General features: G+C 44.4%; 1 protein-coding gene across 5 annotated transcripts in view; it reads left to right on the top strand.

Moving 5' to 3' along the window:
• RIPOR1 (RHO family interacting cell polarization regulator 1) overlaps window positions 1-26,308 on the top strand; it is a 98,992-nt gene that overhangs the window by 19,605 nt on the left and 53,079 nt on the right. For 2 of the 5 annotated variants that reach the window (XM_079987869.1, XM_079987870.1), the window contains exon 1: window positions 17,106-17,271. The exons of 2 other annotated variants lie outside the window; for them this stretch is intronic. In XM_079987869.1, the coding sequence (XP_079843995.1) occupies window positions 17,121-17,271 (151 nt within the window). In that variant the 5' untranslated portion in view covers window positions 17,106-17,120. Of the gene's footprint in view, window positions 1-17,105; window positions 17,272-17,875; window positions 17,934-26,308 lie in introns of those variants that run through there. One more of the 5 variants, XM_079987871.1, reaches the window with a different exon arrangement.

Raw genomic sequence — 26,308 nt, 5'->3', positions numbered from 1 at the left:
GCACTAAATAATGCTTGGTGGCGGCCTGGAGCAGTGCTTCGTAGTGGGAGCAGTATTATTCTTGCTGCTGCAGTAGATGGAATGGCCTTTCTGTTGTTCTCAGAGCTACTTGGCATATGTGGTGCTTCTTAGCAGTGGCGTAGCGTGGGTTGTCAGCACCCGGGGCAAGGCAAGTAATTTGCGCCCCCTAACCCTGGATTTGCACCCCCTAACCCTATCCCTAACCCTAACCCCCAGATGTTGCGCCCGGTGCGGCCGGCCCCCCCTGCACCCCCCAAGCTACGCCACTGCTTCTTAGGACTGCTGTGAGAGAGATCTGATACTGGGAAGGTTAGAACGGACTAGGAAAAGGGTCAAACACAGTCCTGCCACCAGCCTGAATATTCCAGTGGGCTTTTGGCCAAGTGTGAGGCCCTTTTAAATAGTTTTGACAAGGGTGCCAAAGTTAAGGCCAGCACTGTGAAATGAGTAGCACTTTATCTGGAATGGTGTTTTTCTCTCTCTGCTGTGTCCTTGTGCCATTTATATAACAGCTTTGTAAATGACAAGAGGAATTTGGTCCTGCGGGTTGAATATTTTAGAGCAGCCTAGGAACCAGTTTGCTGTTTCCTAGATGGTGCTTGTGCTTTTGCACTTTAGATCTTAGTGAATTCTCAGCTGTGCCTGCCTTTGAGGAGTGCCCAAGGGATCCAGAGCATTTTTCAGTTTCTGGATCCTTAGGCTTGGGTTGTGTCTCTCCTGTTAAAGCATCACCAAAGGCTTGTTTTTAGTCTGAAGTTTAGATCTAAAGTTAATCTTGTTTCTCAGCAGATGCTAATGCAAGTGTGTATTCTGTACTTAATCATATCCAAATAGGTTTGTGAGACTTGATATCTGGAAGTTTTATGAGAATCACTGCGATCAAGCAGGGAAAGGGAATTCCTTTCTGTTTCATTTCCTCAAGAAGCCTGTGAGCCTCTCCATCACCGAGGCATACAAATTGTAGTGCTGCATATTGAGATACGGTTGATGCAGCCAGGGGTGGGAAACCTTTTCCAGACCAAGGGCCATGTGTCAGTGGTGGGCAGGGCCAGGGCCAGATGCAAAAGTGGGCGGAGCAAAGGATGTGACTCTTAACTTTTGTACAGTAGAGTACATTGCAGCCACACCAAAGCCAGAAGCTTCTACAAACTCCCACCATCCACATCTTTTTATCTTCTGTCCAGGCAAGTAAGAGGCATTATTGCAGTTCAATGACATTTTCCAGCCTGACAAAAGCAGTTGAGGAGTACACGGAGCAGGGCTACCCTTGGGATAAGGCGTGGCCTGGGGAAAGAGTCTCAGGGGATTGCATTTGGTCCATGGACCTGGGGTTCCCCATCCCGATGTAAAGCAATGTGGAGCAGAGAGAGAAGACTGGGGGACAGACTGTGGGCAGAAATCTGAGAATGAAGCTATCACTTGGCTGCTGTTAATTTGTATTTTCTTAACTCAAGTGAATGCCTTTCTGAAAGCAGAACTGGATAAGAAGCATAAGGAAATACAGAGAGCCAAGCTACAATGAGAGCAAACAGAACAGCTGAGCTGTTTTCACAAAATACACTTAAAATGGCATCATATTTACTTGTGTCATGCATATCCAATTCCCAGCCCTCTGGAGGAGAACCCAGATGCTAAGCTTCTCTTTAGTAAAAACGGCAGTCTCTGGACGAAGTATGTGCACAGTTAAATTCTGGGGGGAAAACAAAACCCCAGGACCAGGATAGTGCATGATTACTCGGGTTTTTTTACTTTAATATTCACATTGCTGGGGACTATCTTTAAATGATAATGCTGATGATCGAACCCTGCTCACAAGTTCAAATATAAGTGCTGGAGTTAATGCAACACAGTTCTGTCAGGGATGCTGTAGTTATATCCTGCACTGAGCAGAGGGATTGATAAATGACCTCCAAAGTCTCTTCCAGCTCTACCATTTCTAAGCATATTTATTCAGAAGTCTACCCTGCTGAGTTCCCTGGGGCCTCATTCCCTATTCAGCTTCTACAGGATTGAGATGGCCTCTTTAGATCTAAGATGTGTTATAGTTGACTTCTGCTGTATGCCAGGCAGTGTTATAGGCTAGTCTGGAAACTGGCTGGGTCATAGGAATACTCTGTGCTCACTTTTCTCCTTGTTTCTTCCCTCAAGTGTAGGTTGTTGCACCTCTGAGGTGGGTTGCCTTTTCGTCTGGTGTTTTCACAAGCAGTAGCTGTTGCTGGATAGTCTCAATCTCCTTTTGATGTCTGGTGAGGCAAACTTTGCCCGCCTCTTGGGACCAGGCTGCTACTGCTTGCTACGGCAAGGACTTCACACAGAAAGGGGCAATCTGTAGAAAGGTGGACCCATTGTTTAACTGATTCCAATCCCAGGGAGCCTGCTTCTTTCCCCTTGTTTCTTTTCTGGCTTCTCACATGTGTGGAAATGTGCTGTAAACAATTTCCGGAGAAACTGAACCTCAGTTCTCTCCAGCATCTTTGGGAACTTTTGCAATATATACTGCCCCCCCCCCCCTTGTGTTTTGTTCCATGACATCTTTCCTAGGCCATGTGACTTCCTTCTGAGTTTGCAGTTTGGACATCTGTCGTCCAGAAGAGGCAGGAGGTTATTAAAAGCTATTTCCTGTTGCTGTGTTGTGCTATGGTTTGATTGTGTGTTCCTGTTGCATTTTATCTATCTAAACAGTATAAAAAATAGTTTTCCTGTTTAGGCTGTAAATGTTATTATTAATATGTAATCTAATAGGCCTGCTTTCTCATGTTATTTGTGAGACTTGTGGGGACCCAGTGGTTAATAGGAGGAGGGCCTTGAACAGCCATTTATTTACTTTTATCCATGGCCTTTACAACCTCATGATTATTCTTCCCTGTGGAGTGCTTAGGACATTCTTGGAAGTCATAAGAGGTGCTGATGGTAAGTGAATTTGGTACAGAGAGCATTAAAAGCTGGAAGCAGAGGCTGCTATGTTCTGAGCCTTTGGAGTCTAGGTCTTGCATGGATTTTTCTGCCTTCCTTGAGGCAAACACTAGTTATGTTGGCTGCCTTTTCCCTATCAAAGGGAAATATGTTTTCTTCATAACAAATACAGTTTACATTGGAATTGGCTAGATTCTGTGTTGTGTATAATTTATGCAGCTCAAGCACATTTGCATGTATTTAGCATAACTTATTATGCTTTAGCTATGCAGGGCTCCGAAGCTCAGCCCCCCAATCACCAGAAATCCTATCCTATTCTTCTGTTGCTGTTCAGTTATGGTTGTGTAATTTCATGTGACATTTCCCATACATTTTACCCAGCCTTTCTTTGCAGTCATAAGAACTGGGTCCTTGCCTTTGCTTTAAAATGTGGAAGCTGAGATTCTCAGGGCAGTTCTTAAACATTATGCATTTTTTGACTGTCTTTAAAATATACAAACACACAGGAGCTGCCAAGGCTACAATATGAAATCAAAGCTTGGTATGAAAGGAAAGGGGCTTCTTTCTCCTTTCCCCTTTGCACCATTTCCTGCACTGAGAATACCCCCCTCCAGATGATTTTGCTCCTTGTAGCAGGTGCATTCGCAGGTGCAAGGAGAAAGGATTAAAACCCTCTCTCCTTCCACACTGAGATTCCACATGATATTTCAACCTCGGAGGCTGCATTGTGTTTAGGGGAAGGGGCAGAAGAGCATTTACAGTGGTACCTCGGGTTACATACGCTTCAGGTTACAGACTCCGCTAACTCAGAAATAGTGCTTCAGGTTAAGAACTTTACTTCAGGATGAGAACAGAAATCATGCTCTGGTGGCGCGGCGACAGCAGGAGGCCCCATTAGCTAAAGTGGTGCTTCAGGTTAAGAACAGTTTCAGGTTAAGAATGGACCTCCGGAACGAATTAAATACTTAACCCGAGGTGCCACTGTACTTTGCATACAGCTTCAATCCCCAGCATCTCCAAGTAGACCTGGGAAAGATTCTGTGCCGGAAATTCTGGAGAGCCTCTGGCTGCCAGTGTAGACAATACTGAGCTAAACGGTCTGATTCAATAGAAGGCAGCTTTCTGCTGATAGGAAATGGGGAAACAGCCTTATACCAGGTCTTACTCCAGTACATTTCCTGCATTTTCAGGGGAATTGACTAAATGACATTTGATGACCCTTCTTCCTCAGATTCCAGGTCAGACTATTTGAACATCTAGCCCAGTAACATCTTTTCTAGCTGGTGACAGCTTTCCAGGGTCTTTCCCATCACCTCTTACTTCATCCTTTTAACTGGAGGTTCCAGGAGCTGATTCTTGGGACTTCCTACATGCAAAGTATGTATGACTGAAATACAATCATGTCCCATACACATATGTGTAGTGCCCCCCTCAGGATTCAGAATCCTCTCTACACCATATTCCACACTCCTGAGGAATTGGAGAGTCTGTGTTGCTCTGCCCTATCATGCTCCAGCCTGTCGATAAATGTTTGCCTGCAAAACCACATGTGACTGTTGAAGCACTGGGGAAGCTCATCCACCAAAATGCTCCCTGTAAGGGTCTCTATGAATGAGTTGTTGCATGTGAGTGTTAAATAATTATGAAAAGCATACTGCACTTCCTATTTTGCAAATGTGGAACTGATAATGGTTGGGTTTCCTCCGTTTGTTTGCTGCATCACCAGCTGTGAAAGCCAGACCCTAGGATGCCTGTTTTGTTGATTTCAGGGTTAGATAAGGACACAGGAGGGACAAATTGGGGTAATCATTATCACAGTAACACATTCTAGATTTGCCTCCTTGGCACTGTATGCTATGAATTAGTTAGACCCTGTCCAGTCTCATAGTGATTTGGCTAATTTGCATAGGGCAGGCGTGGAGAATATTTGTCGCTTCAGATGTTTCCAGAGCCAAGCCACTTATGAGGCAAGGTGAGGCAACTGCCTCAGGTGTCAGGATCCACAGGGGCAGCAGATCTGTTCTCCAAGGAATGCATTGCCTGCTGCAGCTGCAGTAGCAGCAACAGTTGTGGTGCCCTCCTTGGAAGCCAGATCTGCCCCCCACGCCACCTCTACAGTGACCTTTTGACCAAGAGGAGGCACTGCTGGTCTCCTCCCCCCATTGTGTAGATCAGACATAGGCAAACTCAGCCCTCCAGATGTTTTGGGACTACAACTCCCACCATCCCTAGCTAACAGGACCAGTTGTCAGACCTGGTGTAGATCTTTATTGGCCCCTTGGTCCTGATGTAGATCTTCATTCACCCCTTCTTCCCTGGCCATGGTAGGATGGAACAGCATTTTGTGGTTCACTTCAGGTGCCAAAATATATTGAGCCAGTCCTGGATGTTGCTGAACTACAACTCTCATCATTCATGGCCATTGGCTATGCTTGCTGGGCTGAAGGGAGTTGTAGTCCACAACATCTGGTGGACCAAAGATTCCTCACCCCTGGCATATGGTAATTTGTATTGGGGAAAATTTAGTTTGTATGAGAAAATTTTCAGATGCCCTCAATAGTTATCAAACTTAGAATGTTTATTTTACTTTTATTTAGTAAACAAAGCTGAATACTTTTGAAACTGCCAAGCTTGCATATTTATTTTCAGTTGGCATTTGGTCATCATTGCTAATGCGAGTGTGACGTCTCCTAGGGAAAATTTTCTGCTGCATGTTTCAAAAGGACTAGAAGCATTTTAGTGCCCAACTTCTCTCAGCTTATCTGTTTGATGCCATCTGCCTTTCCTCCCACGAAAACGATGGGGAAATGCCTTCTCAGCTCTGCACGTGTAACACCTTTGCTCTTCTGTACATGCATGGTGTGAGTATTCCACCCACCTACCCTGTTCATGCAGGAGTAGGAGTGTGAAACCTGAGGCCCTCCAGATACTGTTGGATTTCACTCCCATCAGCCCAGCCAACATGGTCAGTAGTCAGGAAAGATGGCAGTTGTGGTTCAGCGACACCTGTAGGGCTCCCCCACCCCTATAGGGGGATCAAGAGAGAAGCAATTACTCTGGCAACCCTTTTGCTCCTTGTAGCCTGGACTGGGCTCTTTTCTGCGTGCTGATTGTTGTGGAATTTTGTCTCTCAGCCCTTCCTTTGGAATGCCGGGAGAATCTCATTCACTGTGAAGCCCACATAGCTCACCAAGTGTTTTTCGTGGTGGGAGGTGTTCCCTGCAGGGCTAGTGAAGGCATGGAGGAGGAGGACGACGACAATGTGGAAGGTCAGGGTAGGCGTGGGGCTAAGATTATTCTTGGCTCTTAGCATGCTGAGGCAGCAGCAAACTTGTTTAGACATTATACCTTCTGAAAACTGTTCCTCAGGCCAGAGACAGCTGTTGGGATAAAAGCAGCTTTACAGCATGGGGAGGGGTTGGGAGGAGTAGAGAAGAAGTCAAGGGAAGAAAAGATGGAGATCCGCAGAGGAAAAAGTTGTGTGGCCCTGCATTACATGAAATAAAGTTTCTGTCCTTAGCAGTGATGTGGACTTTCCAGAAATATTTGACCTGGAAAATGTTCTTACGCAAATTAGCCTAAATTTGCATGGGGTAATTTTCAGTTTGCATCAGGAAATTTTCTGATGTCTCAGAAGAGAGTGGTCTAATTTAGAGTGTTTATTTTTTGGGGTATCATAAACAAAGTGAAAAACTTAAGCTGCCAGGCTAAACTCTATTTGCAGTTGGTGCCCATCCACTGTTACTAATGAACTTAGAAAAAGGTAAGTTTTCTAAGGAAAAAACAGAACTCTGGGAAATTCACCACCCTGAATTACTGCTTTTTGGTTATGTGATCCTGCAGTCCAGGAATGAATTGTTGTATCCTGAGACATTTCTCTACCCCACCTAAAACAAGGGAAGACCATCCTTTCCTGTCAGATTCTTTCATCTTTAACAAAAACAAGCACGGCAACTGTGTCCATATCTAAACCATCAATTAAAAAATCAACTGGCATGATAGGGCATGTGAATGTTCCTAGAGCATATAGGAGGAACAGACCTCAGAGTGTGCAGAATGGGCACAACCTTTGACCTGCCCAGGAAGGCTTTGTTGTCTGTTTCACTTTTAACCTCTCCTGGTTGCAAACATAAGCAGGTTTTTGTGCTCCAGCAACTGATATTTATGTAGCCATCATGGCTAATAGCCAGTCATAGCCTTGCCCTCCATTGATTTGTCTGATGCTGTTTTAAAGTGGCCCAATTTGGTGCCTATTACTCATTTCTCTTCCTTTTAAAAATGCAATTTATATCCCACCCTTCCTTCTGAAGGAGCACAGGGCGGCAAACACATCAATAATATAAATAGCCTAAAAATAGTTTTGTTTGTTGTTTTTTTTAAAAAAAAACACCTTCTAAAAATAAAAGATTCTCTCAACCAGTGATGTCAGGGTTTCTAGTAACAGTGGCTTTTCAGCCTGGGTAAACAGAAATGTTTTTAAGTTTCTCCTGAAAGTCAGCAATGAGGGAGACTGGCACACTTTACCAGGGAGGGTGCTCCACAGATAGGAAATTGCCACTGATAAGGCCATGTCATGGGTCAGTGCTGATAGCCCAGTGGTGGCACCTCAGCTGCCTGTTGTAGGGTACAATACTGATGGTTGATGCTGAGGAAGATGCTTGGTTATTGAGGAATATTGACGAAGGCACTGCTTTTTAATTTTTCATGCTTATGGGGAATGTGCTGCCATAACAGGTATAACAGAGGTTTGTGCAAAGGCCTCATTACCTAGCATAGGACTCAGTTTTTCCTTCTAGGACTTTGATGTTTCTGCCATCTTATCCCTAAGCCAGGCTGGACAGCATCACTTGTTGGCTTAGCGTCTGATGTAAAGGTAAAGGTAAAGGTACCCCTGCCCGTACGGGCCAGTCTTGACAGACTCTGGGGTTGTGCGCCCATCTCACTTAAGAGGCCAGGGGCCAGCGCTGTCCAGAGACACTTCCGGGTCACGTGGCCAGCGTGACATCGCTGCTCTGGCAAGCCAGAGCCGCACACGGAAACGCCGTTTACCTTCCCGCTGGTAAGCGGTCCCTATTTATCTACTTGCACCCAGAGGTGCTTTCGAACTGCTAGGTTGGCAGGCGCTGGGACCGAGCAGCGGGAGCGCACCCTGCCGCAGGGATTCGAACCGCCGACCTTTCGATCGGCAAGTCCTAGGCGCTGAGGCTTTAACCCACAGCGCCACCTGCGTCCCAGCGTCTGATGTAGTTAGCATTAAATTCCCATACACACACCACCACCACCACCTAACACAACAATGGAAAATGCAGCTGCTCTGACAAACTCGCTCCCTGTTCTTCCTCTGCCCTCAAATCTTTGGGTGCTTGTTGCATGTGATTGCTTTGGAGTGTCCTGGCTACCTTCTTCCCTAGGCTCACTTTAATTTGGACGGTTGGTTTGAAAGGGTTCCAGGAAGCTTAGAACAGCCTGTGCTCTCTGCCTGTGACAGACCGGGACAGAGAGGCCTCAGCAGAGTTAATGTTTATCCAGTGAGAGTGACTGCTGCTCTGAGATTTGGGCCTCCAGGGCAACTGAGCCCTGACATTTCCCATCTCCACAGAGGATGGCAGCTAATGCAGGTACAACACCTCTTCAGGTCCAGTGCTGATCATGGATTGGCAGGTGACTTACACAAGAAATGCACACTAGAACACTTCTCTCTCCCCCCCACCCACGTCTCCCATTGAGCACAAGCTGCTCACTGACCTGTACACCTTTTCCTACAAAGTTTCTTTTCTTGTCAATTCTGGAATAGTTCCTCACATCTGATAGGAATGTAGAAAGCTGAGTCATTCTATTGGTTCATCTAGCTCAGTATTGTTGACACTGTCTGGCAGCACCTCTCCAGGGCTACAGAAAAGAGCCCCCCAGCCCTATCTGGAAATGCCAGGGATTGAACCTGGAACCGTTTGAATGCAATGCATGTGTCCTGACACAGAGCTACAGTCCTTTCCCCTGATCAGAGAAGGTGTGCACTTTCTGCCCTTTCTCAACTTCCACATTTATATAGGCACAGTTGTCAAGCTTGTTTTTAAAAGGTGAGAGAAGGGTAGTTTTGTTGAGTGAGGGCCTTGCCTTGAGCAGCAGTGCAATAGTGAGTAGGACTCTTAGCCTTTCAGAATCCCATGCTCAGACTGCAGTTGCCATATCACAGGAATCTCAGACTACTATTAGAGAAGAGGAAGAATCTAGCGCCTGCCCCTCCAATTTGGAAGCAAGTACCGTACACTGTGCTTTGAAAAAGGCTTTAGGGGAACTTGTGAAGTCTGCGCAATTGCCTCCCTTGAAGCCCTCATGTCACTTTTCTTTAGCTCTGCTTCAAGAAGTGTAATGTACTTTGAGGTGTTTCTTTAGCTTCTGGAACTAATGTGGTTTAGTAGTGGAATACCTGCCTAAGCTCCTGGGTTCAATTCCTTGCATTTCCAGTAAAATGGTAGCAGGCCTAGAAAATACAAGGTCAGATCAGTATTGTCTTCTCTGGGTAGCATCTGCTCTCCAGAGTTTCAGGCAGAGAACCTTTCCCACCACCTGCTGCTTGAGATCCTTTTATGGAGGTGCCAGGGACTGAAGTGGAGACCTTCTGCATGCAAACCAAGTAAGCCAAAACCTGAGCGAGTGAAAATGAAGCTGCTGAGTCAGACTGTTGGGCCATCTAGCTCAGTTTTGTCCACATTGCAGCATTTCTCCAGCAGCAGCATATCTCCTGAGTTTCATAACGGAGTCTGTCAGCCTGACCTGGAGATGCCGGGGGTTGAACGGGAACCTTCTGCATGCAAAGCTGATGCGTTTCCCCATCTTAGTGGAAGAGCATCTGCTTTGCATGCAGAAGGTCACAGCTTCAATCTCTGGCATCTCCAGGCAGAGCTTGGGAATGTCCAGTGTCTGAAACCCTGGAGAGTCACTGCTGCCCAGTGCGGAAAATACTGAGCTAGATGAACCAATGGTCTGATTTGGTGAAAGCTCCCTATGTTCCCATGGAAAACTGCTACTGTTCAGAGTACTGTAGATGTTACTGGGCTGGAATGGTCAGTGATCCGACTCAGTACAAGGTGGCTGTGTACTTTTATGTATTACATAACCACTCAAAGCTTTCCTCTTCTCAAAACATTACTCTTTGGGGTTGACAGTGGTGGTGTACCTTGATAAAAAGAAAAATTAAAATGGCAGGTTCCACTGTAATATGTACAGAGCAAGGATATGCAGGCCAAGTATGTGTTGTGCTGATTTGCTGAAGTACTGAATTTGGTTTTCTTACTAGAGAATTGTAGTTTTGTTGGCAGATAATTTTCTATGCTTCAGTGCATAGGATGTCTTAAAAGTGTGAGTGACTGGATCTTGTAAAAACATGAATGCAAATCTTCACTTTATAATAATTTTTCTGTTTGTGCTGTTTCAGTTCAACACTTGTGTAAACACGATTCACAAATTCTATTAATTCTGGCTGCTTTACAGAACTGTACAATTAGGAAAAGCATGCATTTGCATAATTTAGTCTTTTAATTTGCATCATATGGCCTTTAATTATAAATATCTAGGCTGCTCAAGGTTAAGCTAACTGTAGCTTTGTCGAAGTAGGATCTTTATACAAGGTGAGCTGGCACAGCATCCAGCAGGTCACACCTTTTTCCTAGTTGAAATTTTGCCTGTCCTGGTGAGAGTAAGAGAATATTTGCAGACTCTTACCTGCCTAAAGTTAATGATGGCAGAATGGTGTTCTTTACATGTCTAAGGAACACTGGAAGCTCCCTTATACAAAGTTAAGTTATTTGTCCATTTCATTCAGTATTTTCCACTCTGCTCTAGCCAGTTTGGGAAGGGCCATAACTGAGTGGTCAAGCCTTGCATGCAGAAGTTTCAGGTTTAATCCTCCTCAGCAGCTTCAGGTAGGGCTGGGAGAGATCTGTCTGAAACCCCAGAGAGATGCTGCCCATCAGTGTTGACAGTACTGAATTAGATGTACCAATGATGAGTGTAATGGTTCTAGGGGTTGCTCGTGCATAAGCAGGTACCTATCCCCCCAGCTGGGTGCAAACACCTGGCTGGGTTGCCAAAGTGAACCTCTTTCTGTCCGGACAGCCACTCACCCGTGGCTGACTCAATCGCTGGCAGAATCCGTGAGTGGGCGTTTCTTAAACTTCTTCCAGCAAAGAAGTTCTTTGACGCCTAGTCTCCGCCTACCCTCTCTGCGCGGAAGCCTTCTGCGCAGGGAGGGCGTGGGCAACGGAGGACCCCTACTCTCCCCGCTGGTCCCAGGCAAGGAGACATGAGACCGCCTCGCCACTTCCCCCAGCTGCCCCCCTCCTCCACTGGTGCTACGCTGATTCTCTTCCCCAGAAGATGGGCTGCTCCTCCCGATCCCTGGACGCTCTCTGGAATCCCTCTGGCTTTTGCTCTCCCCCTCCCGTACTGATGGCAGTTCCCTGACAATGAGACTCAGTAGAAGGCAGCTTCCTAATAGTGTACTCTAACTGGCAACAGTTCTACAGGGTCTCCAATAGGGTCTTTCCCCATCCCCTGCAACCTGATCCTTTTAACTGGTGATGCCAGGAATCGACTGCTGGTTCTTCAACTTGCAAAGCAGATGCTATTATACTCAGCTGCTCGCTTTCTCTCCCTCTGCCCCCAATTTGTTGTCACGTGGGAAAAGATGATTAAGCCACACCTTAACAAAAGTTGCGTCTTCCTTTGTGCCATGTGCAGTGTTGAGCACATTATCTCTGTTCCTAAGTCCTATAAATGTCCTCAGACTTTAAGGGGAACTGCTAATTGCACAGAAGGGAGTAGATTTAGCAATGCTGTACTGATGCCCACAGACTCCAGCTGCTATAATTTATAGCGCAGGAACAGTGGGTACACCACAACCGCCTCCAGAAATATGTTCAGCAAAAAATTGGGCAGCAGACTGCTCAAGCTTTACATTTAACTTTGCTTATGTTTCAAAGACAGGGAGAAATTAATGTTGTTCCTGCTCACATGAGAGGTATGTTATAATAATTACATTCTGCTTCTCATTGCTCAGCTTTAGTGCCTTTTTATATACACACATATATAACTGTTATTTTTGCGAATTTATTAAAGGAGAAAAGAACACAAAGAGAGCAGTAAGAAAAGCAAAATCGTCAGCTCACTTTCACAGAACAATAAACATCAGTACATCCATCTGAATTTACACATACATAATGATATATGCCCTCCAAATGTCTGAGTATGTACCCAAACAAAGTTGGTGTTTATAGAAAGTAGATTCAAATGTAGCAAGGCCATTAAGGCCTTCAAACAATTGCAAAATAGATGGTGAATATTTATCCTTCGAAGATAAATATGAAGTGTAAGTCTCTTAGCAACCACAAGCACCAATAAAGTCTGTTTCTGTTGTCCTGCTTTTAGTCTTCATGTACAGGAATATAATTTAAAAGTACATGAACACACACAAATATGAATGATTTCTCCAGTACACGTTTAATATGAACAGCAACTTCAAACCAAGAAGGATGTATCACTGGACAAGTCCACATCATATGTCTCAGTGAGGCATTTCCAACATTGCACCTCCAGCATCTATCTGATGTGGAGTCTAGTATACCCAAAATGCAATTTTTTGGTTGACTCAATCTCAGTTTTAAATCTAAAGAAACATTCTGTATAGATTCTAAAGCAATTTTCCATTGTTTAGCTTGCATGGCACACTCTAATTCATGGTTCCATTGTTCCATAAGTTTCTGATCTTCTACTTTATACACTTCAAATAAACATTTATAAACAGTAGCAACTGGTTTGGTATTTGGGTAAAAGCCTCAGCGCCTAGGGCTTGCCGATCGAAAGGTTGGCGGTTCGAATCCCCGCAGCGGGGTGCGCTCCCGCTGCTCGGTCCCAGCGCCTGCCAACCTAGCAGTTCGAAAGCACCCCCGGGTGCAAGTAGATAAATAGGGACCGCTTACCGGCGGGAAGGTAAACGGCGTTTCCGTGTGCTGCGCTGGTTTGCCAGATACAGCTTTGTCACGCTGGCCACGTGACCCGGAAGTGTCTCCGGACAGCGCTGGCCCCCGGCCTCTTGAGTGAGATGGGCGCACAACCCCAGAGTCTGTCAAGACTGGCCCGTACGGGCAGGGGTACCTTTACCTTTTACCTTATTTATTATTTCCAGCTGTTAAGGGGATGCTGAATACTCAAAGCTGATGGGCCATAAATAAGACACCATTTATGTTGCTTCGGAAAATTTTGAATTTCCTCATGATGTTATAAAGTGGATTCAAATATTGTGCTACTCTTCTAAATTGCAAGTAAGGGTAAATGGAATCCTTTCAGATTTGTTTGATAATAGAGAAAGGTGTACAAGATAAACTGCCCTCTTCCTCCACTGATATTTAAGCTATGTTTTGGAAATGTTGGCACGTGCAGTTAGACAGAACAGGAAGATCTATGGTTTTGTGCATGAGCAAGTGGAATTTAAATTAGGTTTGTATTCAGATGATTTGCTACTATTTGTTAGTATGTACCCATCCATTTTGGAATTAATGAGATTAACTGATAAAATTTAGTAGAATTTCTGGATATACGAGAAAAAGGTTAAAATACGAATTAATGCCAGTGGGCAATTAATTGCCTGCTTTCTATGCTAACTGGTGTTTTTGCTGGTCCCAAAGATTCTAATGTATTTAGCGATCTATGTTCCTGCAGATACTTGTCAGATTATTAAATTAAATTTAAATAGGTTAATAGCAACATCTCCATTGATTTGTAAAGATGGTCACTACTTAAATTTAGTATTCTGAATAAGGTAAATACACGTACTGCACAAATGCTGTGTTTTGCTTGGTCTACACATTTCCCAAGCCTATTTTCAAAAGTGTAATGAATTATTTTGGAAGTTTATTCAGGGTATTTCTCCACGTTGTGTATCACTTAAAAGAATGCTGTTGCCTATATCAGAAGGAGAATTTAATTTTCCTGATATTTGCACATGGCATATCTGTTTATGTTTATAAACAGGTGGCGAGTCCCCCCCCCCCCCGCATGACTACCTCAGTTTTCAGACTTCCTCTTTCCTCCCCTGCCCCCAGTTTGCATGACCTCTTCCTTCCAGAATGTGCACAAGCGAGAGAAGGGGAAGCATAAATGCTGAAAACTCTTTTGCCTTCTAGTTACCTTCTGTTCATTGGCTGAGAATGGCTAGGAACAGGTTCTAGTTTTAAAGTGACTTTGCCGCTACACAGCCATGCAGGAGTCACTCAGAGGCTGCCTGTTGCCAAAATCTACAGAAGAGAAAGCCTGAGTTCATAACTGAAAAGCGTTTGCTTTTTACAGTTGTTCCTGTTGACTCTGATCTTAACTGGGCACCCTTGAAATGGTAGTGAAGTGTGATACACAGAAAAGCTGGCTTTCCATAGCATTATTCCATTCCAGAGTACATTTCATTGGAAATAGGAGTCAGGCTGCCTCACACTGAACTCAGAAATTTTGTAATGGGCCATAGAAGTACTTGTGTAAACTGGTTCTTCCCTGCTGGAGCCTGCATATAGCAGTGCCCTAGAGTCATCTGGTCAACAGTTCCACGGATATCCAGAATTTCTTTCATTTATGCTTCTTAAATTTGCAGTGGTCTTTCCCCAGCTTAGGCCCAAAGCTGTGAAGCCTGGAAATAACACTAAGAAGGCTTCCACTTGGACTTCACAATTCCCAGTTTCCAACTTCGTTATCACTTGGTGTATATGTAGTCAGCTTTGCATGTTTCACTATGGTAAAGTTGCCTGGGTCAGCTGCGGCACTTGATTGCCAGGATATTTGTAAAATTCCAAGTGAAAAGTTGGAACATTCATTCATTTTGTTTTGACCTTTTTATTAATGCATGTGCACTCTCGGGAAGAAAGGAATTGAAAAGAAGAAGAAGATCAAGCCAGTACCGGCAGTTGAAAAGTGATACTGTTTACAGGGACTGTCTTTCAGAACATGTAATGGTGGAATTGAAACATACAAAGATAGTTAAGATACTGCTGATGAGCATCTTAGTGGGAAAGAGGTTGGGGAGATAGGGAGGCTGAATGTAGTTCCATAATCCTTTTGAACACCTGATATGCAGAATTTTATTTTATTTTATTAAAAAGGGATCCACATGTGCTAAAAAAGTAATGATTGCAAGTGAAGCAATGCACTAGCCACATTGCCAGCTGCCTGGCAGGCCATTTCTCATTCCAGATGTTTGCCAGTCCACACAAGTGAAAAGCTAGCCCTCTAATTGTGTTGAATTTGAAGGTCAGAAAAATTGTCCTTTATTTCTTAAGATGCTGGAATATGACATTTGGCAGCCATTTTGTCTGGACTCTTTCGTAATGACACAATTCCAGAGGGGGGGAGGTAGTGCAGAAGCACCTTGAGGCACAGGGGAGTCGCAGGCACTGCTTGGCAGAGAAGAGGGAGAGAATGGACAGGTCATAGTGACTCATGGCATAACTGGGAAGGAGGTCTTGGACCTTAGCCATGCTGCTTCCCCGATCTCCTCTAGGCTGCTCCAGAGTGTTGTTGCTCTTAGTCGTGCAAGAGGATGAGCCAATGGATTACTCAGATTGGGGGTTGGGGATGTGACTGCTGAGTCGCCTTCTGCTTGGTCCTTCCTTATTTTCGGCTGCTGTGAAAGCCTCTGCCAGGGACTGCAATTCTAAAGCTTCCTAAGGATTAGAATCACCCAGCTGGATCAAAGGAAATACTGGGGTGTAACCAATGGAATGTGAAATGTCTTTGGTTGTAGTCCCACGTTTGGCACTTTTGGTCTGTTCTGAATAAAAGGACAAAACGGGTCAAATTTTCCATTTCCATACATGCATTTAAAACTGTCCTGTTGCCTGGCATTGAAACTGAATCTGAGCTACATACAGGGAAGTCCTCAGCCAGCCAAGTGGTAAATTTAAACTTCAGTAAGCCTAGTAGACAAGGTGCAAGTGGCTTCCTGGTTCCTGAGCCAAGGGAGACATTGTGGGTAGCCTTAGAAGGAACCCAAACCCACCCTCCTTCTACCATCCTTCCTTCCTGTATCAGCAAAGCTGGACTGCACAACTATAGAATTGCAAGCCTCTGTGATGTGTTTGCTGTTGTTCTTCTAAATGGGTCCATTGTTGATAGCTGTGCATATCCAATCTCTGCATGTCCCCCAAGATGAAGGGCATAAATTCATTGAGCCGAATTATTGGTCCATCTCATCATTACTCTGGCAGTGGTTCTCCAGGGTCCTGGGCAGAGGTCCATTTTGTTACCAACCACCTGATCATTTTAACTGGAGACACCGGGAATTGAACTTGGGAATTTTATCCATGCAAACTTTCTTTACCACTGAGTTACAGCTCCTGCGTTCTCCTTAATGCATACCCAGGAACCGCTAGACCAGATAACTTAGTGAGGCTGCAAAACAAAATGCTCCAAGTTCCTACCCCTTTCATAAGATGCTGTGGAGAATATCTCCCCCCCCCCCCAGTTAAAAATAAAAGCTGGAAGGTCCATATAGCTCAATCCCCTGTCCAAAAGAAAGGACACCCACGCATTAAACAAAGTGACAATATGACATAAACGGAGAAGAGGTGCACTTCAGAAATATGCCAACAAAACAAATATATCTGTTGAGCTTTAAGGAAGTGACCCAAGCCACATACTGTAGTGGGATGCCAAAAGAAAACCCATGTGTACACAAAACAAGCCCAAACCCAAACCTTAGGTTCCTAGCCAGTTTGAGACAGAGCTTCAATTCTTTCCTGGCCGCAAATATGGAATTCAACCAGACTCTGAGCTGAAGGAAAACCTGCCCAATAGATCTTCCAAAAGTAAGCGGCCCCGCTAGTGTTAAGCAAACTCTTGTTCTGCATTATGCCAACATTTCTCCACACTGTTCTTCCAAGTTGAAGAGATCTGATCCCATGGCAAAGAGATGCCAGACTCAAAAGGAAGGTAGTGAGCTTTGCCTTTAAACAGATTGCCCAGAATTGGTCTGGAATCTTGTGTGTGAGAGAGATGGGGGACCTGCCTTAACGCAGCCTCCCCTTGTTATATCTTACTCAGCATGGCAGCAGTCTCCTGTCTCCTTCCCGTGTGGGTGAGGAGGGGTGTGGGAAGGAGGCGCTTCCCCTTGGTTTCCTGTCTCAATCACATGGCTTCAGACGGTTTCCATGGCAAAGGCAGGAGGGGGTGGGTGCTTCAGAGCGAGTGCCTTTAAGACTTCAGTGTTTTCGCTCTGTCCATGGGAGTGGAACAAAGGAAACGCGACAAGAGCCGGACACGCTTTCTCTCCCTGCCTGATCTGCCTGCGCACCTGGACATGTAAGTCTCCAGGGGCTCCGCAAACATTTTGACAGGTGAAACTTAAAGACAAGGCAGACAGCTCTGGGATAGCCGAGTGCCCCCCCCCAGCACTTTATATTTGGTGAGTGGTATGTGTTTAGCTTGTAACTGGGCTGGCTGAGATGCAACCGCTCACTAGATACATTACCTCAGTCGCAGTCGCAGGATAGAGCGCAAAGGTTGTGGTACTTGGAGGAAGCAGCTACCAAAACCAGTTATCGCTCTTGACTAGTGATGGGTGGAGAGCTTTGTTATGGTCCTGCCAGCCATGGGTATAAGCTTGAATTTCTATTTGCTTGCTTTGCTGTAGGGTTGAGGGGTGTCTCTGGAAGGCAGAAGAACCCAGATTTCTCTTTCTGCTTCGCTAAGAGCACATCTTCAAGATCCTTAGAAGCAGACTGGTTTTTGCCTTGGCATCCTTCAGCCTCCTAATTTTTGCTTGCTGCCATAGTGGTTGAACTCTGGAAAGAGAAAAGTTCTGTTTCTCTAGTAGACTTATTGGTGATATGGGGATTCAGACCCATGTGATGGCTTGTTAATATTTATTAAAATCACATTTTCTTTCTTCCTCTAGGGTAATGGATTCAGGGCACCACACATGGATTTATTCTGTTTTGTCAACAGTCTTAAGGGATGTGATGGTAATTTGCCCAAGGGCCGTTCTGTGGTGGGTTTTGTGGCTGGTGGGGGATTTGCTGTCCAAGCCCTACATTCTGTTGCATCCTGTTTCTTCTTGTGTAACATGGTAGACTAGAATTTGTCACTTTAGACATGATGGGGATAAAATGTGAAAAGTTCTTAGCAAACAGAAAAGTACCACAACAGGGAAGATAGGGTGGTGGCTGTTTTTAAATGGCAGTTCAGAATTGTTTTTACTGCCCAGTTGCAGTCTGAAGTAGTATAGTTCTCCTTACAGCCTTAAGATTCCCGGTATAGATCAGGCCTTAATACATTATCAGGGTGTGGTAGTTTCTGTGGCTTAATTGATCTGGAGTTAGAAGATTGTGACATTTGTATGTGATGTAAACCTGGGTCAAATGGGACAGGTTATTTTGCCAAGCAAATCGTGGCTTTGAAAATAACTCAGGCACAGGGTCAAAGGCCTACATTTTAGGATTGTTGTTTTTTTGTGTTGAACCTGTGATTAAAGCCACGAGCTAATGAATTCAAGTAGAGAATGCCAAACCTGTCTGGTTTAGTAGTCATCGATATGGCAAAGCTTATGGCAAAGTCACCAACATATTCACCTGTGGAGAGCTGTCAGCCTGCCAGCCGCTGTATTTATAATCCTTACCATCTGACCTCAGCCTCTTCAGCGGCAAGCAATTGTTCTTTCATTTTCTGCCAAAAATCTTTTTGAGAGGAAGAAAAACACTCACTGGGCAGAGCTTTGCTCTGAAAATATTACAGAAATTTCACTGGTGTCGTCCATATATTATTTCAATGTGCCAGGTTTATGATTCACATTGTATTTTATAGCACTCTTGGATTTTATCACCCCTCTTCCTTTGTTTAAGTCTGTTGATTGTAAGCTTAGCATTCTCTTAGCTACTCTGTGTTCGTAGAATCATAGAAATGTATAGTGGGAAGGGACCCCAAGGGTCATCTAGTCCAACCCCCGGCAATGCAGGAATCTCAACTAAAACATCCATGAAAAATGGTCCTCCAGCCTCTGCTTGAAAACCTCCAGTGAAGGAGAGTTCCACTGCTGAACTGCTCTTACTGTCAGAAAATACTTTCTGATGTTTAGTCAGCACCTCCTTTCTTTGTAACTTGAATCCATTGGTTTGGGTCCTAGCCTTCAGAGCAAAAGAAAACAAGCTTGCCATCCTCCATGTGACAGCCCCTTAGCTGGGTGAGGATTAAAAGACGTAAGAAATTCCAAATCTTATAATACAGTCATGTCACTTTTAGTTGTGAAAAGGGTGGCTTTTATTTGTTTATTCCTTTATAAAATGTGTTGATTCTCCCCCTTTTTTAAAAAAGTGTTAACACAAAATTACAGTGCTTTACAATAATAATAAATTACCAATAAAACTAAATTTAAATAATTCAAGCAATAAAACAAAAGCATGTATCTTTTTTCACAGCAAGATAACTTGATTCCCACATCTGATTTTCTGTGCTGTGGGAGTAAGGTGCCAAGCTAGATACGAAGAAGGGTTGTTAACGCAGATTGTGTTGCGAGAAAATGAAGGAAAAAGGAAAGGAAGAAAGCTCCTAGTTCTTACTGATGTGGGTTGTAGCTCAGCATCTGGGCGGTTTTACTTCAGATTGTGACTCATAGGATTCCGCGTTCCTCAAAACAAACAAACAAACAAATAAATCCTTGCCCTTAGAAATGTAGCATGTCAGGGAGAAGGCTGCATTAGAAGCTTTCTCCCTGATAAGTAGTTCACAAAACAAGCCCTCCATATAGTAAACTAGATTTGAGGGAAAGCATTCCTAGTGTAAGCCACTTCTCTGACATGACAGCTTCTTAAGAACAGGGATTTATTTATTTTGTATGGTAAAGCATCTCCGCTCCTGGCCCAGCCTGGGTGGAACTGGTCAAACACGGCCTAATGTGTAGAAAGGAGAAAAAGGTGAATCCTTTTGCTGATAAATGTGTGCAAAATCTTGATTTATTTATTTTTATTTTATTTATCATTATTAACCCCATTGATGGGATTGGATTAGCAAAAGTCTGTATGAATGCAACTGTGGTTATTTACTTTGGATTACATCAACAGGTGTGGGAACATACAGCTATTTCAGACCACCATGCCATTTGGATAATTGCAGTTTGGACAACGGGTATATTGTAGAGTTTAATAACCAGAACCAATGCGATCAACAGATGTTTAATGCAATTTTTGGGAACCTATTTGATTGAACAGAGACCAAGGCTGTATAGTTGAAACTACAGTATATTGTTTTTAATGGAGGAGGCCATCTGTTCTGTCTCTTGGCTTCTTGAAGGCTTTTTTTTAAAATATCCTATTAATCTTGCAAGTTCTCCCTCCTCCCCTTAATGGGAGGTCTGTAGAATAATTAGACTGCAGTCGTTTCCTGAGCCCTCAACAGCAAACAATGCCTGTGCTGGTTGATTATGCAGAAAAGCCACGTGGATTCTGCCAAATGACAGTTTATTAGCTGAAATAATTGCTGCAAAGCTGCTTGTGGGCTGGGCTGGAGTTGAGAGGTGGGCGAAGAAGAGAGCAATTCAGGAACACGTGGTCTCTGTATATATCTGTGCTTGTTTATGTGTAGGTGTAGGAATAAAACTCCTTGCTTAGGTCAGGTTTTGTGGTGTCTTAGCATTTATGAGATCCCCGAGTCTGTGTTTTGTAGTGGTCTTTTTTTGCCCAGTTCTCCATGGGAGCATCTCTCTTGTGCTGTACACTTCGTAAGTTCCAAGGAGGGATGGAGAAGAATTTTGTGCAGTCTGCATTTTTAAGCAAACTGACCTAATTCACGCCTCCCAGACCAACACACAGATCGAAATGTAATTATCCTTCAGATTTCACATCTGGGGTTGCATTCAGCCAAGTTAAACTGGGAGTAGACCCACTGAAATTAATATATCTAAGTTAATTAATTTCAGTGGGTATGCAACCAGTAGGACTAATGTTGGATACAACCCTTTTCTGAGATTTGCAGTAGAGGTCTCAGCACAAAAATGGACCAAAAAGAGTTATACTAGGGTAAAATATATTTAGAATAATTGGTATGGAACTGGTAAAAAACATCTATATGGAAACAACATGCACGAAGTTTGTACAGGCCAGAAATGGACTGATCTGTCCACTCCTAGTGCCAAGTCACTGATATAAGTCTTCAGCAGATGGGATGCAGTTACTTCAACGTGATGCTTTCTTGAAACTCAACTTCTGCCTTCCCTTGTCACTGCTGTGCTGCAGTAGAATTGTGTTTCTAGTGACTTCAGCTGTTCTATATGAACTTGTGATGGATTTGCTGCTTGTAATAGTCTTGTTGGGATCTGTCCCTTGCGCTGCTGACAGGTCAGGCTGGCAATGCCCAGACGAAAAGTACTGCAGGATGGGCATGCTGCACTGCAGCTCTCAATGGACCAAGTCCAGGTTAAAGCCAGAAATAGCTTCCTAACCGCTTTTGACCTCTGCTTCGAGTTTGCTCCCAGCAAGACTGCTCTAAAAATGTGCCCTTGGGAAGCTGCCTCTGCTCTCTGCTGCAAGACTGCAGCGGAATATCGGGGTTGGTGTCCTCTGTTGTTGGACTCTGCCTCGCATCACCCCAACCACTGACCAGTCTGGCTAGGGCTGATGGGAACTGTAGTCCAGCAATATCTGGAGGGCCACAGGTTCCTCATCTCTGCTTTAAGACTACAAGAGCGGGGGGACTATTTAACAAGGAAAGGGAATAGTGTGTGTCTGTTGGTTCATTCAAGGTAAACAGCCACATCTCTAGAGAATGATGTAATTTGTATGTGTATATTTATTAGTTACTTTTTTATCTCACCCTTCCACAGTGGAGCTCAAGGGTGTGTGTGTACTTTTTATCATTACAACAACCAGATGAAATAGGTAGGGTTGACAGATGGCAACCAACAGTCCAAGGCCATCCGATCCGGTAAGGTAGGTCATTGTTGATAAATCAGTATTGGGGGGGGGGGGGGGTTTGGATGTTTGAGGATGAGAAAATATGCCTTCTCTTGTGATCAGTTGGTGATTTCATGGTTAAGATGAGCCACAACGTAGGGGCATCTTGGTTCACATTCTCAGCTGCTACTAGCTTGTGCTGGTGTTGAGGTGCAGCAATGAGTTGCAGTTTTAAGGATCAGTTTCTTGATGAGTACCATAATTTAAGGATGGAGGCTATTCAGATAATTTATAAGACTTTAAATTCTGGATTTTGAATTTTTCCTTCTGTCTACCTTTATTATTTCCCTGAGTGCCAGACAGATGCTGGAATGGTTTTGCTGCAGAAAGAATACGCATTTCCTTTATTTGCTCGTTTCCTACCAACAGTAAATGAGTAAGGCATTCTTATTTGCATCATGGGCATCACTTGCCCATATATTTTATTGCAACATAATCTGATGCCTGTTTTCTTGGTAGTGGTCTGAAGAACCTTCCATCACAGCCACCGGCAGCAATAAATTTAACTTGTTTCTGCTTCATGTTCTTTCCACTGCAGCAGCGGCAGTCTGGCTCGCACAGTCCCATTGTCCCCAGCTCCTTTGGCAAGCATCTTGCTCTTGGCAAGGCCAATGTTAATCAGTGTTTGGCAGCGTGCAGAGGCCATTGAGCTTCCATGCTTAATGCCCACCTGCTATAGTACAGCCTGAGGGCCTTGCAGGACTTTAGAGCTACAAAAGTTGGTTTCAGTTGCTGGTGAAAGGAGCAGAGACGCCATGGTGCAGGGAACACATCAGGATAGATGCCATTTTGTAGTGTACGGTGTCACTGGTGGAGCTCAGAGCAGGGGTGGGGAATCTTTTCTGGCCTAGATCCTGATCTTCTCCAACCCTTAGCAGGCCAGATTTGACAGGTGAGTGGAACTGTCTCTCTGTCAATCAATCAACCAATCAATCAGTCACCTTGGTATCTCTATGATGTTTGGTGACACTGTGCTTTGAAGCCCAGTTGTTGGGGCTCCAAGGTTCATTGTGTTGACTGTATGAAAGCCCTTTTGCAAACAGCCCTGCACTGTTTTTTGAACTTCCAAAAACCAAGGAGTACTGCAGGGCTGTTTGCAAAATGGAAATTGCTTTCATCTCCCATCAGCTGATTGGCAGTGGGAGCTCACCTTGCTCTAGCTGAAATGAAGAATTGGGAGCTTGCATTAAGCTCCCAAACATTTAGTTGTTGCCACATGAGTGCCTGCTTCATTTCTGATGTCAAGTGTGGGGTGGTGAGCATGTCTTAGGGGAAATGACCTCACAAGCCAAATTGGGAGCCCTGGTAAGCCACATTTTACTCACGGGCTTACCCAGCTTTGTCCTAGAGATCCTGTGAATGCATGAAATAAAGAGCACAGAATGTTTTGAGTGCATCCATGTGCAGAGCAGTCTATAGACCTGCTCATTGGATGAGATCTGCACAAGGAAATTGAGATAAGAGTCACAAGAGTTTGAAGCTGTCTTGGAGAACATCTAGTCCACCTCCCTCCTCAGTTCAGAATCTGCAACTCAGGGTGAAACTACTGCAAAGTCCCTGACAGATGGCTATCCAGTTGCTGCTTAAAAGGCCCCCAGAAAAGGAAAGATCACCATTTCCTGAGGCAGTCTGTTCCACTATCAGAAAGCTCATATCATTGGTATGCCTCTCCCAAGGCTTAGCTGAAATCTGCTTCCCTCTGTTCCCAGCTTTTGTTTCAAGGCCTGGCCTTCTGGAGCAAGAGAGAATGAGTGCTTCATTTTCTGTGTTACAGCTCTTCAGATCTTTGAAGATCCCAATCATGTCTTTCCTTAACTTATTATAACTTAGGCTGATCATATCCAGTTCTTTCAACCGTTTCTCACTGCATCGATTCCAAGATGGTGCTACTGGCTAGGGATGGGAGTGAACCCTAGAAGGTAATCCCCTTTCCCACAATTCTCTCTGTTGTGGATACTCATTGCGTACAAATTCTGTGAATAGCACTTGGCTCAAAAATGACCTGTGGCAACAAAACCAGAGAGAGAAATTCCGAGTGTATTGGAAACCTCCCTGCTTCTTACCTGTCTTCCTTTTTGCCTGTTTTGGATTGGAAAGGAAGCAGCAGGGCTGCGAGAATACTGATTGCTTCTAAAAGAAAGACAAGGTAGCATTCTGGGGGAAATGAATAGGGACACCAAGCCTTAGAAGTGGAAGTGGTGTGCAGGTGGGGATAACAGCATTGTGTTTGTGCCGCAAATTAGATGCAGGGCATGGGTGAATTTTGTATCACAGTATTGTGTCTAGTCTTCTAACTTTGAACAGAGAATGGTGTGGGGCTTTTAATCTGAATATATTACCAGGGGACCCTTGCAGATAAAAAACAGGAAGATGCACTGAATAGTCTTCTGGTAGCAAACCTATACTACAGGGGTGGGGGACCTGTGGCTGCCCAGATGTAGTTGAAGAACTACAAGCATATGGAGAGCACCACATACACTGCCTCTGTCTCTAGAGCTCTGTTCTTGTTAAAATTTAATGAGAACAAATGAGCTGGTTTGCATCAGGAAGAAGGAAGAGCCTTTCCCCTGAGACGTGTGGTATTGATAAGAGTTCCTGCAGTCCCTTGGTATTTGAGAGGGCAAAGGACCTCTTTAACCTTGAGAGGGGGGTGATATCTGTAGCCTGAAGTGTCCTTGCCCTATGTTGCAGGGTAGAGCCAGCTTTGCTGGTAGATCTGAGAGCCATTAATAGTAGATTGGCACTGTTTTCTGACACCCAGTAGTCTAACCAGAGCAACAGCAGAGAGGCTTCACCACCAACTTTTCATCAGGAAGGCTGATGAAAAGAAGAAACTTTAAGCAGGGGTGAATGTTTAGTGTGAAAGCACTGTGAGCTCAGTTCTCATGCTGTGAACGAATTATTGGGCTTGGGATGCGCTGAGAGGCGTCCTTAACTTGAAATGTGTATATTTTGCAACTGTCTCCAATTGGTGGCTCTTCCCAGGGTGTGTGGGTGTGTGTTTAAAAAAGCAAATTGAAAGCCTGAAGCCCACCCAGCCCTCCCATACAGCAGCTTACCTGTCAGTGGACCCTGCTTATGTCAAGGGCTATTCGCTTCCAGTTCATTTCACCAATTCTCTTCTCAACTTATGGGTTTATCATTTTGCTTCTAGCCAAATTAAAGCTGCTGGTCCCCCATTGCTGCTGTAATTGGTCTGGCATAAGGTAGGGTTGAGGAACCCTTGACTCTCCTCAACTATGACTCCCTCTTCATGGGCTATATGGCTGGGGCTGGTGGAAGTTGGATCCTGGTAACATCTGGAGGGCCACAGGCTTTCAGGAACAGCTTTCTCCAGAGATATATCTTGCTCTCAAAACACATTCCCAGGGTGGCTCCCCGCTCCCCACTCTGCAACAGTGAACAAAGGTTGACAAGGAGGGATGTTGCTATAGGTGCCATCACCATCCCCAATAAGATTAACCACAACCAAAAATTTAGCTTTTTTGTGGGGTGGGGGGCTTGCGTTGTAGAATTCCCTTGCAAGACCCTCTTGCTGTTCTATGAATATATTTTTTCCACCAAGCCTTTTAAGAACAAGGACTGTTTATGTTTAATATGGTATAAAGCTGCTGATAGTATGAACAGTATGTGTGTTTTACCAATGAATTCTTTTATGAAGGGTTGTTATTGTTTTATTTTCAGCCATTTTGAGGGTCTGTATAGCTGAAAAGCAGCCTGAAACATTTTCTATAGAACTAAATATATAAGTTTCAACTTCTGATTAACAAGCCTTCACCAACCTGGTGCCCTCCAGATGTTTTGGACTCCAGATCTCCCTGTGCTGACTGGGGCTTATGGGAGTTTTAGTCCAAAATGACTGGAGGGCACCAGGTTGGTGACGGCTGTGATAGACTGTGTGTTGAAGACATATCAGTGGCTTCATGAGCAATTCTCCTAGAGTAACAGCTGTTTAAGTGGAGGATAACTCCTAGACACATGATTACATATGACTGGGATGGGCAGGGGGGGGGGGATATCTCATGTGCATTTATGTTTGTATTGAGAAACCTTAAGCAACTTCCAAGGACCTGCATGCTTCTCTATAACAAAGCCTGGAAGCTGCTGTTTTAGGCCAAGAGAGAAGGACCCAGTATAGACATAGAAGAACAAGTGGGTTTGAGTGTTAAGTGTTGTAGCTCAGTGGCAGAGCATCTGCTTTCCATGCAGAGGGTCCCATGTTCAATTCCCAGGTAGGGCTGGGAGAGACCTCTGCCTGAAACCCTGGAGCACTGCTGCCTGTCAGTTTAGACAGTGCTGAGATTCAGTATAAGGTGGCTTCCTAGGTATCTATGTAAGAAATAAAGCAGTCATTTATTTTCTTCTTTCATTATCTCCCAATCTTTTCAAACAGATAG

The sequence above is a fragment of the Podarcis cretensis genome, assembly GCF_951804945.1.
Source record: "Podarcis cretensis genome assembly, chromosome: 8".
NCBI classification, from domain to species: domain Eukaryota; kingdom Metazoa; phylum Chordata; class Lepidosauria; order Squamata; family Lacertidae; genus Podarcis; species Podarcis cretensis.
This window is presented reverse-complemented; position numbering and strand designations above follow the sequence as displayed.